Source organism: Lissotriton vulgaris, chromosome 2_1 (assembly GCF_964263255.1).
Source record: "Lissotriton vulgaris chromosome 2_1, aLisVul1.2, whole genome shotgun sequence".
Lineage (NCBI taxonomy): Eukaryota > Metazoa > Chordata > Amphibia > Caudata > Salamandridae > Lissotriton > Lissotriton vulgaris.
The window spans coordinates 1,855,323,431-1,855,342,712 of record NC_141687.1 but is presented as its reverse complement, the minus strand read 5'-3'; the positions used below and the strand labels follow the sequence as shown (position 1 = coordinate 1,855,342,712).

At 48.9% G+C, this 19,282-nt stretch overlaps 1 protein-coding gene across 1 annotated transcript in view; it reads left to right on the top strand.

The window, feature by feature from the left end:
* Nucleotides 1-483: 483 nt before the first annotated feature.
* Nucleotides 484-19,282, top strand: part of LOC147733411 (uncharacterized) — a 42,181-nt gene continuing 23,382 nt past the window's right edge. The window contains exon 1 of the mRNA XM_086956423.1: nt 484-643. Coding sequence (XP_086812549.1) covers nt 484-643 — 160 coding nt within the window. The remainder of the gene's footprint in view (nt 644-19,282) is intronic.

The following is a 19,282-nucleotide window of genomic DNA, read 5'->3' as shown; positions in this document are numbered from 1 at the left end:
TTACCAAATCTGTATTACTGAGTCTGTAAATACCGATTTTGTAATTCAAAATCCCTGCAATTGAGGAATCAGCCAATCCTGTGCATCCACACCACCCCCAAACAGGAAGTGGCCACACCCATGCAGGTTCACTGAATGCGAATCTGCTGGAGAGGCAGGGACTGCAGAGGAGAACACAGGAGCAACTGAAAGAACTTTTCCTGGCACAAACTGCAGAATGGCCAACAAGGAGAGTGAAAATGAAGGTGCAAAAGGGAAAAGGAAACTCAAATTTAGTGAAAGGGAGCTGGAGTTCGTGATTGAGGAGGTGGCAAGAGAACACACAAAGCTGTTTGGGAAACAGTCCTGCAAGTTCCAGAATCCCAAAAAAGAAATATATGGACCGGAATACAGGAACATGTAAATGCCATTGGAGTGACCCACCGTGAAATCGACGAACTCAAGAAAAGGTGGTACGACGTCAGGAGCCTGGCAAAGAAGAAGATGGCTAAAAGAAAGAAGCAAGCCTGCCTGACAGGTGGAGGACGAAATAGAGCACCTGCACTGACTCCATTGGAACTGTTGATGGAGTCTACCATTGAGCCTGAGAGCGTCAGCGGGATCAGGGATGCAGACAGCTCAGCAAGAGCTGGCAGCAATCAAGGTAAAATGCATGCACACTAAGCCCCCCCCCCCACTCCCTGACTCCATTCCCCAATGAGGCACTGTGAATCCCACTTCAGTACATATTGTAGTAAAATCAAGCAATGCATTCAGGGAGATGTAGTCAGTGTAACACCTATCATAACAGTCATCCCACTGAACACAAAGGCATGTGACAAATATCAGTTATAAGCAAGCAGAGGACAGTCAGATAGATTGGCAGACATGAACATTTATTGTTTCAAAATGCTGCCTGACAAGTGAGCTAATGTACAATTTGTGTCCACATCATCGCGCAGGTCTGCACATGTCAAGGCTGGAAAGGCACCCCGGAGGGAGAGAACGGAGGAGGCCATTTCAACTTCAGGTTACACCACACCACCACCACCACCACAGGCATCACCACCACCACCGGCATCACCACCACCACCGGCAAGAACACCACCACCGGCATCAACACCACCACCTGCATCACCAGCAGCGTCACCACTGGCATTATCAAGACCCAGGAGGCATGCAGTTGCCAGACTCCAAGATATGGAGTTGTCCGTGGAAGACTGCAGGGGTGGAGAACAGCCAACGGTGCCAGTGGATGGCAATAATGCAGGATCACAGTCCCACACAGAGCGATCACACACAGGTGCCAGATACCGCAGAGCTAGGGAACCCAGTCCACCTTTGCAGGGTGAGGAGCATGGTGTGTTTGCAGGTCTCGAGGCGAACATGTTACCGGTCCAGCATCTGCAAGGGAAAGCAATCCAATCAGTTCAGCGGCAGATAAGACACGTGACTGCAAACATGCAGAGTATAGAGAAGGGCATTTGCTCAATCAACACGACACTGCCTGAGGGCATGATGGACATGGCTGAGGGCATGAGGGACATGTCCCAGTCAGTGAGGCTGCTGTGCAGCAAGCTTGATGAGGACAGGATGGCACGGCGCAGGGAGAGGCAGAAAATGGAGTCTCATACAAAGGCAGTGAACTGTCTCTCCACTGCCACTTCCCTGCTCTGCAGGTGCTCCGTGGCCATGCAGGAAGGGATGGCACACTGCAGCTGTGATGTGTCAAAGGGGCTTGTGAAAGTGACCACTGCACTTGAAGTGCCCCTAAATTATCAGGCTGCCAATACTGGTGCAGGTGATGTGGGGGACAGTGAGGAGACAACAAGTTGCAGCAGTGTAATGCCCCCTGCAACTGAGTCCAGGAGGAGAAGCAGACATCAAGCTGCTGGCACTGGGTCTATTGCCAGTGCCGACAGTCTGCAAAGGGAATGCAGCAATGTTCCACGTGGCTGCAGGCGTTAATGTAGGCCACACATAGTCTAGCTGACCAGGGGCGTAACAAACGCCCCCGCAGCCCCCGCGGTGCGGGGGACCCCACTCTAAAGTAAATAAATGGGGGCCCCTCAGCTGTTCGGTGAGAGCTGTGAGAGAGGCTTGCGCTAAAGCAAGCCTCTCTCCCTCTAAAGCAGGTGCAGGCTGTCTGCAGCCTGCTCTGAGCCCCTCATTTTGACTGAAGAGAAACAAAGTATCAACTTACATTGTTTCTCTTCAGTCAGAACGACCAGCCAAAGAGGATGGTGGTGGGGGCCCAGAGACAGCATTTCCCACAGGGCTCTGTTCCTCTGAGAAGAGACAAGGACAAGGATGGGTGGGGGACCCCAGAGACAGCATTCTCCAGGGCAATGCTCATATGAGAAGGGATGAGGCAGCAAAATGGTGCCCTCAGATAAGCACTCTTGTTAGAACGCTACAGGGGCATCCGCAGGTGGGGCAAGGGGGGGCACTTTCCCCCCTGGATTGCCAGTATGTCCTGTGTGGGCCCAGTCAGGGCCGGCCCAAGTCCATCATGCTTTTGAAATAGTGCTATTGTTTCAGGTGGCAGCCCCATCCATTGGGTGGGAAGGGTGCAAGGGGGTGGAGTAGGGTACAAGGCAGAGAGGAGAAAGGCGCAAGGCAGAGAGGAGAAGGGTACAAGGTAGAGAAGGGTGCAAAGCGGAGGGGAGAAGGGTGCAAGGCAGAGGGGAGAAGGGTGCAAGGCGATGGGAAGAAGGGTGCAAGGCAGAGGGGAGAAGGGTGCAAGGCGATGGGAAGAAGGGTGCAAGGCAGAGGGGAGAAGGGTGCAAGGCAGAGGGGAGAAGGGTGCAAGGCAGAGAGGAGAAGGGTACAAGGTAGAGAAGGGTGCAAAGCAGAGGGGAGAAGGGTGCAAGGCAGAGGGGAGAAGGGTGCAAGGCGATGGGAAGAAGGGTGCAAGGCTGAGGGGAGAAGGGTGCAAGGCAGAGGGGAGAAGGGTGCAAGGCAGAGGGGAGAAGGGTGCAAGGTGGAGGGGTGAAGGGTGCAAGGCAGAGGGGAGAAGGGTGCAAGGTGGAGGGGAGAAGGGTGCAAGGCGGAGGGGAGAAGGGTGCAAGGTAGAGAAGGGTGCAAGGTGGAGGGGGAGAAGTGTGCAAGGCAGAGGGGAGAAGGGTGCAAGGCAGAGGGAAGAAGGGTGCAAAGCAGAGAGGAGAAGGACGCAAGGTAGAGAAGAGAAGGGTGCAAGGCAGAGGGGGAGAAGGGTGCAAAGCAGAGGGGGAGAAGGGTGCAAGGCGGAGGAGAGAAGGGTGCAAGGCAGAGGGGAGAAGGGTGCAAGGTAGAAAAGGGTGCAAGGCGGAGGGGAGAATGGGACAAGGCAGAGGGGAAAAGAGTGCAAGGCAGAGGGGGAGAAGGGTACAAGGCAGAGGGGAGAAGGGTGCAAGGCAGAGGGAGAAGGGTGCAAGGCAGAGGGGGAGAATGGTGCAAAGCAGAGGGGAGAAGGGCACAAGGCAGAGAGGAGAAGGGCGCAAAGTAGAAAAGGGTGCAAGGCGGAGGGGGACAAGGGTGCAAGGCAGAGGGGAGAATGGTGCAACAGGGAGGGGAGAAGGGTGCAAGGCAAAGAGGAGAAGGGTGCAAGGCAGAGAGGAGAAGGGCACAAGGCAGAGAGGAGAAGGGCGCAAAGTAGAAAAGGGTGCAAGGCAGAGGGGAAAAGGGTGCAAGGCAGACAGGAGAAGGGTGCAAGGCAAAGGGGAGAAGGGTGCAAAGCAGAGGGTAGAAGGGTGCAAGGCAGATGGGAGAATGGTGCAAGGCAGAGGGGAGAATGGTGCAAGGTAGAAAAGGGTGCAAGGCGGAGGTGGGGTAGAGTCAAGGCAGAGGGGAGAAGGGTGCAAGGCAGAGAGGAGAAGGGTGCAAAGTAGAGAGGAGAAGGGTGCAAGGCAGAGGAGAGAAGGGTACAAGGCAGAGGGGAGAAGGGTGCAAGGTAGACAAGGGTGCAAGACAGAGGGGAGAAGGGTGCAAGACAGAGGAGAGAAGGGTGCAAGGCAGAGGGGAGAAGGGTGCAAGGTAGAGGGGAGAAGGGTGCACGGCGAAGGGGAGAAGGGTGCAAGGCAGAGAGGAGAAGGGTGTAGGTAGAGAAGGGTGCAAGGCGGAGGGGAGAAGGGTACAAGGCAGTGGGGAGAAGGGTGCAAGGCAGAGGGGGAGAATGGTGCAAGGCGGCAGGGGACAAGGGTGCTAGGCAGAGGGGAGAAGGGTGCAAGGCAGAGGGGAGAACGGTACAAGGCAGATAGGAGAAGGGTGCAAGGCAGAGAGGAGAAGGGTGCAAGGCAAAGGGGAGAAGGGTGCAAAGCAGAGGGAAGAAGGGTGCAAGGCAGAGGGGGAATGGTGCAAGGCAGAGGGGAGAATGGAGCAAGGTAGAAAAGGGTGCAAGGCGGAGGTGGGATAGGGTGCAAGGCAGAGGGGAGAAGGGTGCAAGGCAGAGAGGAGAAGGGTGCAAAGCAGAGAGGAGAAGGGTGCAAGGCAGAGGAGAGAAGGGTACAAGGCAGATGCTAGAAGGGTGCAAGGCAGAGGGGAGAAGGGTGCAAGGTAGAGGGGAGAAGGGTGCACGGCGAAGGGGAGAAGGGTGCAAGGCAGAGAGGAGAAGGGTGCAGGTAGAGAAGGGTGCAAGGCGGAGGGGAGAAGGGTACAAGGCAGTGGGGAGAAGGGTGCAAGGCAGAGGGGGAGAAGGGTGCAAGGCGGCGGGGGACTAGGGTGCAAGGCAGAGGGGAGAAGGGTGCAAGGCAGAGGGGAGAAGTTTGCAAGGCAGAGAGGTAGAAGGGTGCAAGGCAGAGGGGGAGAAGGGTGCAAGGCGGAGGGGGACAAGGGTGCAAAGCAGAGGGGAGAAGGGTGCAAGGCAGAGGGGAGAAGGGTGCAACGGGGAGGGGAGAAGGGTGCAAGGTAGAGAAGGGTGCAAGGCAGAGAGGAGAAGGGCGCAAGGAAGAAAGGAGAAGGGGGCAAGGTAGAAAAGGGTGCAAGACGGAGGGGAGAAGGGTGCAAGGCAGAGGGGAGAAGGGTGCACGGCAGAGAGGAGTAAGGTACAGGGCAGAGGGAAGAAGGGTGTAAGGCAGAGAGGAGAAGGGTACAAGGCAGAGAGGAGAAGGGTGCAAGGCAGAGAGGAGAAGGGTGCAAGGCAGAGGGGAGAAGGGTGCAAGACGGAGGTGGAGTAGGGTGCTAGGCAGAGGGGAGAAGAGTGCAAGGCAGAGGGTAGAAGGGTGCAAGGCAGAGAGGAGAAGGGTGCAAGGCAGGGAGAAGGGTGCAATGCAGAGAGGAGAAGGGTGCAAGGCAGAGAGGAGAAGGGTGCAAGGTAGAGAAGGGTGCAAGGCAGTGGGGAGAAGGGTGCAAGGCAGAGGGGAGAAGGGTGCAAGGCAGAGGGGAGAAGGGTGCAAGGCAGAAGGGAGGAGGGTACAAGTCAGAGGGGAGAAGGGTGCAAGGTAGAGAGGAGAAGGGTGTAAGGTAAGGGGATAAGGGTGCAAAGCAAAGGGGAGAAGGGTGCAAGGCAGAGAGGAGAATGGTGCAAGGTAGAGAAGGGTGCAAGGCAGAGGGGAGAAGGGTGCAAGGCAGAGAGGAGTAGGGTGCAAGGTCGAGAGGAGAAGGGTTCAAGGCAGAGGGGAGAATGGTGCAACGGGGAGGGGGAGAAGTTTGCAAGGCAGAGGAGAGAAGGGTGCAAGGCAGAGGGGAGAAGGGTGCAACGGGGAGGGGAGAAGGGTGCAAGGTAGAGAAGGGTGCAAGGCAGAGAGGAGAAGGGTGTAAGGCAGAGGGGAGAAGGGTGCAAGGTAGAGGGGAGAAGGGTGCAAGGTAGAAAAGGGTGCAAGGCGGAGGTGGGATAGGGTGCAAGGCAGAGGGGAGAAGGGTGCAAGGCAGAGAGGAGAAGGGTGCAAAGCAGAGAGGAGAAGGGTGCAAGGCAGAGGAGAGAAAGGTACAAGGCAGATGGGAGAAGGGTGCAAGGCAGAGGGGAGAATGGAGCAAGGCAGAAAAGGGTGCAAGGCGGAGGTGGGATAGGGGGGAAGGCAGACGGGAGAAGGGTGCAATGCAGAGAAGAAAAGGGTGCAAAGCAGAGAGGAGAAGGGTGCAAGGCAGAGGAGAGAAGGGTACAAGGCAGATGGGAGAAGGGTGCAAGGCAGAGGGGAGAAGGGTGCACGGCAGAGGGGAGAAGGGTGCAAGGTAGAGGGGAGAAGGGTGCAAGGCAGAGAGGAGAAGGGTGCAGGTAGAGAAGGGTGCAAGGCGGAGGGGAGAAGGGTACAAGGCAGTGGGGAGAAGGGTGCAAGGCAGAGGGAGAGAAGGGTGCAAGGCGGCGGGGGACAAGGGTGCAAGGCAGAGGGGAGAAGGTTGCAAGGCAGAGGGGAGAAGTGTGCAAGGCAGAGGGGTAGAAGGGTGCAAGGCAGAGGGGGAGAAGGGTGCAAGGCGGAGGGGTACAAGGGTGCAAAGCAGAGGGGAGAAGGGTGCAAGGCAGAGGGGAGAAGGGTGCAACGGGGAGGGGAAAAGGGTGCAAGGTAGAGAAGAGAAGGGTGCAAGGCAGTGGGGAGAAGGGTGCAAGGCAGAGGGGAGAAGGGTGCAAGGCAGAAGGGAGGAGGGTACAAGTCAGAGGGGAGAAGGGTGCAAGGTAGAGAGGAGAAGGGTGTAAGGTAGAGGGGATAAGGGTGCAAAGCAAAGGGGAGAAGGGTGCAAGGCAGAGAGGAGAATGGTGCAAGGTAGAGAAGGGTGCAAGGCAGAGGGGAGAAGGGTGCAAGGCAGAGAGGAGAAGGGTGCAGGGTCGAGAGGAGAAGGGTTCAAGGCAGAGGGGAGAATGGTGCAAGGCAGAGGGGAGAAGGGTGCAAGGTAGAGGGGAGAAAGGTGCACGGCGAAGGGGAGAAGGGTGCAAGGCAAAGAGGAAAAGGGTGCAGGTAGAGAAGGGTGCAAGGCGGAGGGGAAAAGGGTACAAGTCAGTGGGCAGAAGGGTGTAAGGCAGAGGGGGAGAAGGGTGCAAGGTAGAGGGGAGAAAGGTGCACGGCGAAGGGGGGAAGGGTGCAAGGCAGAGAGGAGAAGGGTGCAGGTAGAGAAGGGTGCAAGGCGGAGGGGAAAAGGGTACAAGGCAGTGGGCAGAAGGGTGTAAGGCAGAGGGGGAGAAGGATGCAAGGTGGCGGGGGACAAGGGTGCAAGGCAGAGGGGAGAAGGGTGCAAGGCAGAGGGGAGAAGGGTGCAAGGCAGAGGGGTAGAAGGGTGCAAGGCAGAGGGTGAATCGGGTGCAAAGCGGAGGGGGACAAGGGTGCCAAGCAGAGGGGATAAGGGTGCAACGGGGGGGGGAAAGGGTGTAAGGTAGAGAAGAGAAGGGTGCAAGGCAGAGAGGAGAAGGGCGCAAGGCAGAAAGGAGAATGGTGCAAGGTAGAACGTGGTGCAAGACGGAGGGGAGAAGGGTGCAAGGCAGAGGGGAGAAGGGTGCACGGCAGAGAGGAGTAGGGTACAGGGCAGAGGGAAGAAGGGTGTAAGGCAGAGAGGAGAAGGGTGCAAGGCAGAGAGGAGAAGGGTGCAAGGCAGAGAGGAGAAGGGTGCAAGGCAGAGCGGAGAAGGGTAGCAAGGCAGAGGGGAGAATGGTGCAAGGCAGAGGGGAGAATGGTGCAAGGTAGAAAAGGATGCAAGACGGAGGTGGAGTAGGGTGCTAGGCAGAGAGGAGAAGGGTGCAAGGCAGAGAGAAGGGTGCAATGCAGAGAGAAGAAGGGTGCAAGGCAGAGAGGAGAAGGGTGCAAGGCAGAGGGGAGAAGGGTGCAAGTCAGAGGGGAGAAGGGTGCAAGGCAGAGGGGAGGAGGGTACAAGTCAGAGGGGAGAAGGGTGCAAGGTAGAGAGGAGAAGGGTGTAAGGTAGAGGGGATAAGGGTGCAAAGCAAAGGGGAGAAGGGTGCAAGGCAGAGAGGAGAATGGTACAAGGTAGAGAAGGGTGCAAGGCAAAGGAGAGAAGGGTGCAAGGCAGAGAGGTAAAGGGTGCAAGGTCGAGAGGAGAAGGGTTCAAGGCAGAGGGGAGAATGGTGCAACGGGGAGGGGCAGAAGTTTGCAAGGCAGAGGAGAGAAGGGTGCAAGGCAGAGGAGAGAAGGGTGCAAGGCAGAGGGGAGAAGGGTGCAAGGCAGAAAGGAGAAGGGTGCAAGGTAGAGAAGGGTGCAAGGCAGAGAGGAGAATGGTGCAAGGCAGAGAGGAGAAGGGTACAAGGTAGAGAAGGATGCAAGGCAGAGGGGGAGAAGGGCACAAGAAGGGTGCAAGCAGAGGGGAGAAGGGTGCAAGCCAGAGAGGAGAAGGGTGCAAGGTAGAGGGGAGAAGGGTGCAAGGCAGAGGGGAGAAGGGTGCAAGGCAGACGGGAGAATGTTGCAAGGCAGAGGGGAAAATGGTGCAAGGCAGAGGGGAGAATGGTGCAAGGTAGAAAAGGGTGCAAGACAGAGGTGGAGTAGGGTACAAGGGGGAGGGTTCGAAGGGTGCAAGGGGGAGGGGGAGAAGGGTGCAAGGGGGAGCAAGAAGGGTGCCAGGCAGAGGGGAGAAGGGTGCAAGGCAGAGAGGTAAAGGGTGCAAGGTCGAGAGGAGAAGGGTTCAAGGCAGAGGGGAGAATGGTGCAACGGGGAGAAGTTTGCAAGGCAGAGGAGAGAAGGGTGCAAGGCAGAGGGGAGAGGGGTGCAAGGCAGAAAGGAGAAGGGTGCAAGGTAGAGAAGGGTGCAAGGCAGAGAGGAGAAGGGTACAAGGTAGAGAATGATGCAAGGCAGAGGGGGAGAAGGGCACAAGAAGGGTGCAAGGCAGAGGGGAGAAGGGTGCAAGCCAGAGAGGAGAAGGGTGCAAGGTAGAGGGGAGAAGGGTGCAAGGCAGAGGGGAGAAGGGTGCAAGGCAGACGGGAGAATGTTGCAAGGCAGAGGGGAGAATGGTGCAAGGCAGAGGGGAGAATGATACAAGGTAGAAAAGGGTGCAAGACAGAGGTGGAGTAGGGTACAAGGGGGAGGGTTAGAAGGGTGCAAGGGGGAGGGGGAGAAGGGTGCAAGGGGGAGGAAGAAGGGTGCAAGGCAGAGGGGAGAAGGGTGCAAGGGGATGGTGATGAAGTTGAAAATTTGCCCCCTCGAAACTTTTCTGCGGACACCCATGGCAACGCATACTACTTTGTGAGAGAGAGTGGGAGGGAGTGGAGAGAGAGTGGAGAGGGAGAGAGAGTGGCGAGAGAGTGAAGAGAGAGAGAGAGAGTAGAGAGAGAGTGGAGAGAGAGAGTGGAGAGAGAGAGAGTGGAGAGAGACAGTGGAGAGAGAGAGAGTAGAGAGAGAGAGAGGGTGGAGAGAGACAGTGGAGAGAGAGACATTGGAGAGAGAGACAGTGGAGAGAGAGACAATGGAGAGAGAGTGGAGGGAGACAGTGGAGAGAGAGTAGAGAGAGAGAGTGGAAAGCGAGAGAGTAGAGAGAGAGTGGAGAGAGAGACAGTGGAGAGAGAGTGAAGAGAGTGGAGGGAGAGAGTGGAGAGAGAGTGGAGAGAGAGTAGAGAGAAAGAGTAGAGAGAGAGAGTGGAGAAAGAGAGTGGAGAGAGAGTGGAGAGAGAGAGTGGAGAGAGAGTAGAGAGAGTGGAGAAACATTGGAGAGAGACAGTGGAGAGAGACAGTGGAGAGACAGAGGAGAGAGAGAGTGGAGAGAGAGAGAGTGCAGATAGACAGTGGAGAGAGAGAGTGTGGAGAGAGTGTGGAGAGACGGTAGAGAGAGTGAGCGAGAGAGCGGAGAGAGAGAGAGTGGAGAGAGAGAGACAGTGGAGAGACAGTGGAGAGAGTGGAGAGACAGAGTGGAGAGAGTAGAGAGTGAGTGGAGAGAGTGGAGAGATTGGAGAGGGAGAGAGTGGAGAGAGAGTAGAGAGAGAGAGAGAAGAGAGAGAGGGTGGAGAGAGAGAGAGTGGAGAGGGGGTGGAGAGAGAGAGAGAGTGGAGAGAGAGTGGAGAGAGAGTGGAGAGAGAGTAGAGAGAGAGAGAGAGGAGAGAGAGTGGAGATAGAATAGAGGGAGACAGTGGAGGGATACAGTGGAGAGAGAGTAGAGAGAGAGTGAGAGAGTGGAGAGAGAGTAGATAGAGAGTAGAGAGAGAGAACGTGTATAGAGAGACAGTGGAGAGACAGTGGAGAGAGAGACAGTGGAGATAGAGTGGGCAGAGTTGAGAGAGAGAATGGAGAGAGAGAGAGTAGAGAGAGAGTAGAGACTGACTGACTCAGAGACTGAATACTGACTGACCAAGAGACTGACTGGCTGAGAAACTGACTGAGAGAGAGAGAGAGAGAGAGAGAGAGAGAGAGAGAGAGAGACTGGCTGACTGAGAGAGTGACTAACTACCAGAGAGAGAGAGACTGATTGAGAGTGAGTGACTGACAGAGTGAGAGACAGACTGACTGACAGAGACTGACTGACTGAAGTAGAGAGATACTGACTGACAGAGAGACTGACAGAGAGAGTCACTGACTGACAGAGAGAGAGACTGACTGGGGGAGAGAGAGAGAGAGAGACTGACTGAGGTAGAGAGAGAATGACTGACTGAGAGACACTGACTGACTGGGAGAGAGAGAGACTGACTGACAGAAAGAGAGACCAAGAGAGAGAGAGACTGAGAGACTGACTGGCTGAGAGACTGACTGGCTGAGAGAGAGTCTGACAGAGAGAGACTGACTGAGAGAGTAACCGACTGACAGAGACTGACAGAGAGAGAGAGACTGAGACTGACAGAGAAAGAGAGACCGGCCGACAGAGAGAGAGACTAACTGACAGAGAGAGACTGACTGAGAGAGAGAGATTCATAGAGAAAGACTGGCTGACAGAGAGAGAGACTGACAGAGAGAGTCACTGACTGAGAGAGAGAGAGACTGACTGAGAGAGACTGGCTGACTGCAAGAGAGAGAGAATGACTGACTGAGAGAGACTGACAGAGGGAGAGAGAGACTGTCTGGAAGACTGACTTACTGAGAGAGAGAGACTGAGAGAGAGAGGCTGAGAGAGAGACTGACAGAGAGACTGACAGAGAGAAGGACTGACAGGGAGAGAGACTGACTGAGAGAGAGTCTGAGACAGAGACTGACAGAGAGAGGGACGGACAAAGAGACTGACTGACTAAGAGAGAGACTGACTGTGACTAAGAGAGAGAGACTGACTGACTGAGAGAGACTAAGAGAGAGACTGACTAACAGAGAGAGACTGACTGCCAGAGAGAGACTTACTGACAGTGAGAGACTGACAGAGAGAGAGAGAGAGAGAGAGAGAGAGACTGGGACTCTGACAGAGAGAGAGAGAGACTGGGACTCTGACAGAGAGAGAGACTAACTGACAGAGAGAGAGACTGACTGAGAGAGAGAGAGAGAATAAGAGAGAGAGAGACTGACAGAGAGAGACTGACAGAGAGAGACTGACTGACAGAGAGAGAGAGAGAGACTGACTGAGAGAGAGAGACTGGCTGACTGAGAGGGAGGGCCTAACTGACTGAGAGAAAATGCCAGAGAGAGACTGTGAGAGACTGACTGACTGACAGAAAGGGAGAGCCTAACTGACAGAAAGAGAGAGACTGACTGAGACAGATACTGACAGAAAGAGAGAGATAGAGAGACTGAAAGAGAGAGAGAGACTGGCAGACAGAGGTACTGACAGGGAGAGAGAGACTGACAGAGAGAGAGAGAGACTGACTGACTGATTGACTGACTGAGAGAGAGACTGACTGACTGACTGAGAGAGACTGACTGACTGACTGAGAGAGATAGACTGACTGACTGAGAGAGAGAGACTGACTGACTGAGAGAGAGAGTCTGACTGACTGACAGAAAGAGAGAGATAGAGAGACTGAAAGAGAGAGAGAGACTGGCAGACAGAGGTACTGACAGGGAGAGAGAGACTGACAGAGAGAGAGAGAGACTGACTGACTGATTGACTGACTGAGAGAGAGACTGACTGACTGACTGAGAGAGACTGACTGACTGACTGAGAGAGATAGACTGACTGACTGAGAGAGAGAGACTGACTGACTGAGAGAGAGAGGCTGACTGACTGACAGAAAGAGAGAGATAGAGAGACTGACAGAGAGAGACCGACTGACTGACAGACTGACAGAGAGAGAAAGAGACTGACTGTCTGACAGACTGACTGAGAGAGACTGACTGACTAAGAGAGACTGAATGACAGAGAGACTGACTGACTGAGAGAGAGACTGACTGACTAACTGAGAGAGAGACTGACTGAAAGAGAGTGACTGACTGACAGAGAGAGAGAGAGACTGTGATGAAATTGGTGTCAAAGTATGTATGAAGCTATGCAATGCCTCTTAAGGATGTATGACGTTACAACGCATACTTTTACAACACTTACCTTTACAACACATTTTTTACAACGCAACATCCATTACAACGCATTCCATTACAACGCATGCCATTACAACGAATTTTTAAAAGCTACCTTTACAACGCATTCCACTACAACGTATACTACCTTTAGAATGCATACCATTACAACGCATACCATTACATTGCATTTAAGGTAAGTATTGGATAGTGTAGGGGTAAAAATGAGTATTCTAACTCCAGGGAGTGCAACAGTAGGGTAAGTGTTGGATAGTGTAGGGGTAAAAATGACTATTCTAACTCCAGGGGGGTGCAACAGTAGGGTAAGTGTTGGATAGTGTAGGGTTAAAATTTACTATTCTAACTCCAGGGGGTGCAACAGTAGGGTAAGTGTTGGATAGTGTAGGGGTAAAAATTACTATTCTAACTCCAGGGGGTGTAACAGTAGGGTAAGTGTTGGATAGTGTAAGGGTACTATGCGTTGTGATGGTATGCGTTGTAATGGTATGCGTTGTAATGACTGCGTTGGAATGACATGCGTTGTAGTGGTATGCGTTGTAGTGTCATGCGTTGTAATGGCATGCTTTGTAATGGATGTTGCGTTGTAAAAGTTTTGTTGTAATGGTACTGCATTGTATAAGTTGCTTTGTAAAGGTGGTTTCCCTATTGTCTACTGATAAAAATGTATTATCAAAATTTGCTCTTTGTAGTTACATCTGCTTTTGAAATACTGCATTGTCACATTGTCTAATGTTTTAAAACGGAAATGAGAAGGAGCAGTGGATGCACTTTTGTCAAAACTGAACGATGAGTGGTCCCGATGTATATCATGACAGGAGTCTGCATCAGGAAACCCACCTAAAATTAGGCAAACTTCCCAAGTTTACTGATGGCAGGGACCCTGTAATGACTGGACCACCACCTATGATAGCCTGCTGGCAGACTAAGCCCAACCTTTAACTCCACCATCCAGTGTTACTTATAACGGCTGTATTGGTGAAAGTGGCGTAACAATAGCCCGCATCCCCTGATGTATGGCGGGTCACTGACCTGAGAGCTCTAGACTGGCACGGAGGCATGTAGTTTTCAGGGGGCCCCCTCAAGTTTCGTTAGAAAGATTCCCAGCCCGGAAGGACGGTCGTTGCAGGAGCCCACCCGAGACGCAAGTAAAACCGCTCGAATAACTCAAGAGCGTTCAGAGTCTAAAGAAAAAGCCGCCCTTCAAATAAACAGTGCGAGCATATAGACAAAGAAAACAAATATATACACGAGTATTTCACAACAAAACGGCTGGGCAAGAAGCTATAACGACCGTCTACTCCAGGATCGCAATTGAATGATCCAGAGAACATGACTTGCTGATTCAAAGAACTCGCAGGGGTACAATAAACGTATACGTCACCCCGATTGAAAGATATAGCAACAAGAATCAGAATTTTATTTTAAAGAATTACGGATATCGCCCATTGACAAAAGCGATTTACTGAACTACCAAGTAGTGATTTTAAATTTGAATTCTTGTCCTGAAGAAGGTGACAACCCACATCACCGAAACGCCGCGTCGACACATTTCATGTTTTTTGTATTTTTAAATTGTAATTGTGATGATTGAATAAATGTGAAGGACTTTGTTTTTAAATCTATATGGTCGGTAACATTATCAAATAAAGAAATTCTTTTTTCTTAACAAAACTCTCCTGTGTACATGCATATTATCACTAGTTTAGTGTTGGGTAAAAAACCATGAATGCACTCTTTTACATTGCTTAGGCCTGAGGTGACATAGATAGGAATTTTTTTTAAAAAAAATTGTTTGATTTGTAAATTTGTCAATCTTGATGCAACTCTGGTTACAACATACGGTTCATCCTTGATATTGGTGGTAAAAATCTTTGAGAGGGGCCTATACCTCTATAAAATGTAAGAAAAGGGAACTGTTGTTTTTCTTAAAATGTACTATTACCACTCCAGTGAGTCCAACAGTAGGGAAAGTGTTGGATAGCGTAGGGGGAAAAATCACTATTCCCACTCCAGAGCGTGCAACAGTAGGGAAAGCATTGGATAGAGTAGGGGTAAAAAATACTATTCCAACTCCAGAGAGTGCAACAGTAGGGAAAGCGCTGGATAGCGTATGGGTAAAAATTACTATTCCCACTCCAGAGAGTGCAACAGTAGTGAAAGCGTTGGATAGCATAGTGGTAAAAATTACTATTCCCACTCCAGAGAGTGCAACAGTAGGTAAAGCGTTGGATAGCGTAGAGTTAAAAATTACTATTCCCACTCCAGAGAGTGCAACAGTAGGGAAAGCGTTGGATAGCGTAGGGGTAAAAATTACTATTCCAACTCCAGAGAGTGCAACAGTAGGGAAAGCGTTGGATAGCGTAGGGGTAAAAATTACTATTCCATCTCCAGAGAGTGCAACAGTAGGGAAAGCGCTGGATAGTGTAGGGGTAAAAATGACTATTCCCACTCCAGAGAGTGCAACAGTAGGGAAAGCGTTGGATAGCGTAGAGGTAAAAATTACTATTCCCACTCCAGAGAGTGCAACAGTAGGGAAAGCGTTGGATAGCGTAGGGGTAAAAATTACTATTCCCACTCCAGAGAGTGCAACAGTAGGGAAAGCGTTGGATAGCATAGTGGTAAAAATTACTATTCCCACTCCAGAGAGTGCAACAGTAGGTAAAGCTTTCAATAGCGTAGAGGTAAAAATTACTATTCCCACTCCAGAGAGTGCAATAGTAGGGAAAGCGTTGGATAGCGTAGGGGTAAAAATTACTATTCCAACTCCAGAGAGTGCAACAGTAGGGAAAGCGTTGGATAGCGTAGCGGTAAAAATTACTATTCCATCTCCAGAGAGTGCAACAGTAGGGAAAGCGCTGGATAGCGTAGGGGTAAAAATTACTATTCCCACTCCAGAGAGTGCAACAGTAGGGAAAGCGTTGGATAGCGTAGAGGTAAAAATTACTATTCCCACTCCAGAGAGTGCAACAGTAGGGAAAGCGTTGGATAGCGTAGGTGTAAAAATTACTATTCCAACTCCAGAGACTGCAACAGGAGGGAAAGCGCTGGATAGCGTAGGGGTAAAAATTACTATTCCCACGCCACAGAGTGCAACAGTAGGGAAAGCGTTGGATAGCGTAGGGGTAAAAATTACTATTCCCACTCCAGAGAGTGCAACAGTAGTGAAAGCGTTGGATAGCATAGGGGTAAAAAATTCTATTCCAACTTCAGAGAGTGCAACAGTAGGGAAAGCGTTGGATAGCGTAGGGGTAAAAATTACTATTCCATCTCCAGAGAGTGCAACAGTAGGGAAAGCGCTGGATAGCGTAGGGGTAAAAATTGCTATTCCCACTCCAGAGAGTGCAACAGTAGGGGAAGCGTTGGTAGCGTAGAGGTAAAAATTACTATTCCCACTTCAGAGAGTGCAACAGTAAGGAAAGCGTTGGATAGCATAGGTGTAAAAATTACTATTCCAACTCCAGAGAGTGCAACAGTAGGGAAAGCGCTGTATAGCTTAGGGGTAAAAATTACTATTCCCATGCCACAGAGTGCAACAGTAGGGAAAGCGTTGGATAGCGTAGAGGTAAAAATTACTATTCCCACTCCAGAGAGTGCAACAGTAGGGAAAGCGTTGGATAGCGTAGGTGTAAAAATTACTATTCCCTCTCCAGAGAGTGCAACAGTAGTGAAAGCGTTGGATAGCGTAGGGGTAAAAATTATCATTCCCACTCCAGAGAGTGCAACAGTAGGGAAAGCGTTGGATAGCGTAGGGGTAAAAAATGACTATTCCCACTCCAGAGAGTGCAACAGTAGGGAAAGCATTAGATAGCGTAGGGGTAAAAATTACTATTCCAACTCCAGTGAGTGCAACAGTAGGGAAAGCATTGGATAGCAGGAGGGTAAAAATGTCTATTCCTACTCCACGGAGTGCAACAATAGGGAAAGTAAATACTTCATATATAAATAAAAATAAAATAAATAATAATACCAATTACAAATTAATTAAAATACTTAACACTTTTATATACTATATTAATTGATCAATTAAAAATGCAAATAAAAATTAATAATAAAAATAATTACCTACTAATACAAATTATTTACCAATTAACAATAAATTAATTAACAATTAGAAAATAATTAAACATTTGATAAAATAAAAAGAACAATTTAAAAATAGAATTACTTACAATTAAATTACTCCCTACCCTATTCCCCTATAAACCCACTACAGAAACTAAATTATTAAAATTAACATAATTATCAATTAATACATTAATTAAAATTAATTACCCATTATATTTTAATTAATTGCCAATTAATAATTAATTAACAATTATTCCACAATAAATACAAATAAATGAATTAACATATTTAATTATTTATAATTAAATAACTTCCCACCCTATTCCCATATAAACCCACAACCCTCTACTGAAAATAAATTACTAAAATTAACATATTTATCAATTAATCTATTAATTTAAGTTAATTACCAATTATATTTTAATTAATTACCAATTAATAATTAATTAATAATTAATTCAAAATAAATACCAATAAATAAATTAACATATTTAATTAATTATAATTAAATTACTTCCCACCCTATTCCCCTATAAATCCACAACCCGCTACAGAATTATATTACGCAAAAATTAAATACCATAAAAATAATTAATTAATATAAATAATAAAATAAATATACACTTTTCAAACATATAGCAACATAAAAAACACTTTAAAAATTGATATTAACTTACCTACCCCAAATTCGATATTTTTGTAGTCTATATTCTGTCCATTCTATATTTTTGTAGTCTATATTCTGTCTATTCTATATTTTTGTAGTCTATATTCTGTCCATTCGATATTATGTTCATTCTATATTTTTTAATTCGATATTAATGCTATCCTATTCGATATATTTGTAGTCTATATTCTGTCCAGTCGATATTGTGTCCATTCTATATTTTTTAATCGATATTATTGCAAATCGATAATAAAAACTCGATATTTTGACTGTATACCCTCAGGTAGTTTTATCACTTTATTGCTAACCAATGTTACACTTCTTTGTAAATATAGGTTTGCATCAAAATACATGGGTGAATGCACAGGAACGCCAACTCACCGCTCCCATTTAGCTTACATGAGACAAGGTAAAGCAAGGCCGGGCAAAGTTCTGCCTTGTCTTATTTTTTAATTTTTATTTTTTAAACAAAGCCACACAAACAGGCTTTGTGTTGCACTGTAGATCCCAAACCAGTTTTGGGTCAGAGTTGTGCCAGTAAAGCTACAAAACCATAGCGCAAAATCTGGGACTCAACTTATATATTTATTTTTTTAACTCTGCAACAAAGAATTTGGCAACAAAGAGACACATGGCATATAGGGCCATATGTATCAAGCCTTTTTCAAGTTTGCAAAAGGCAGATTCTCAGAATCTGCACATTTGCAAATGGGAAAAAGCCTTTTGGGATGCATCATCCCAAAAGGACATTGCAAAATAGAGAATCGCAAAATTTGCAATTCTCTATTTTGCGAATGCAATTAAGGAATTGCAAATTGCGATTCTTTAAATGGAATTCTGGAGGCACCAGACATTTGCTATTTGGCCTTAAGGAATTGCAAAATACTACCAACTTTAAGTTGGTGGTAATTTGCGATTTTCTTTAAAAAGCACTTTTGATTTTTTTTAAAGTGCCACATGTCGCGCATAAATGCCCTTAGGGCATGTATGTGCGCAAAATGTGCACACATGCATATTTCTGGGGTGCAACAGAGTGTCCTTTGGGCACCCTTGCAACCTTGAAATTGCATTCTCAAATTGCAATTCTCTAATTATTAATTGCAAAGTGAGAATGTCTTCCCATTCATTCCTATGGGCACCCTAGCCCATAGGAATGAATGGGAAGGTATTCCTTATTTGCGATTCTCAATTTGCGATTCGCAAATAAGGAATATGTCGTATTCGCAAAAAAGTTTGCAAATCCTGCATACATTGCATTTTGCAAATCTCTTATTGCAATTTGGGAATCACAAAACTCTTTTTTTATACATATGGCCCATAATCTTTTCTGATTAATTGGTTGCAAAGTTAGAATTTTTAAATTTCTTATGGGGTAAAGGCATCTGCTACGGAGATCTTTGTGTTCCTAGTAAATCTGAGGGAATAGTAATTATGGTAAGATAAATCTGGTGGTTAACAGATTTGCTGGAAAGAGCTGTGTTTTGTCTAGCCCCAGTTTTGACTCAAATTAGCATAGAGGGTTAATGCGTGTCCTGCAAAGCACATCATGTAACATGCAGATGGCAGAATTTATTTTATGCAGATAGGTAAGTGGGATACTGCTTTGAACACAGAGATCCTGTTTTTATTGGCAGTTGTATTGTAATACTTCTAAAATAGCACAGTGAGCTATGAAGGCTGATATGCGACTTCAAAATTACACCGGAACGAGTTCAGCATATTTTTCAGTGGGGCACAACTACTTGGCAGGTTGGATGGCATCCACCCTGGGAAAACAGTGGGTGGATGCCGCCCACTTGTGTGTACCCTCGACTTGTGCCCTGGTTATAAAGAAATACACTGTTTTGAATTTTGAAGAGTCTTTATCATGTATGTATAAGACTCTTTGAGACGAGCAACAGCAGACCTCTACTATTCCTGCTCAAAGTCCTGAAGGTCTGCGCTTCTTGTGGTGACCTTGCAGAAAACAAGAACCACCTCAATGCAAAAAGATTGTCTTCAAGTTTGCTTTGCAACCATTTGTTTTGCATTGTTTACTTTTAAAGTGCTGCCGGCAGGAAACACAGTCAACCATTCTCCAACAACAAAACTGGCCCCCACCCTCCAAGAACACTGGGAAAATGCATGGCACCCTGTAGTGCCAATCAGGATCTGAGTAGTAGTTAGGCAATAAAGTTACTCAGAACTTCAATTGTAGATGCATCTTAACTCCATCACTTATAGCAACTGTCTACCAGATCTTGTTTCACTGGTCCCTGATGGATGAATGAAAACATAGGGAAGG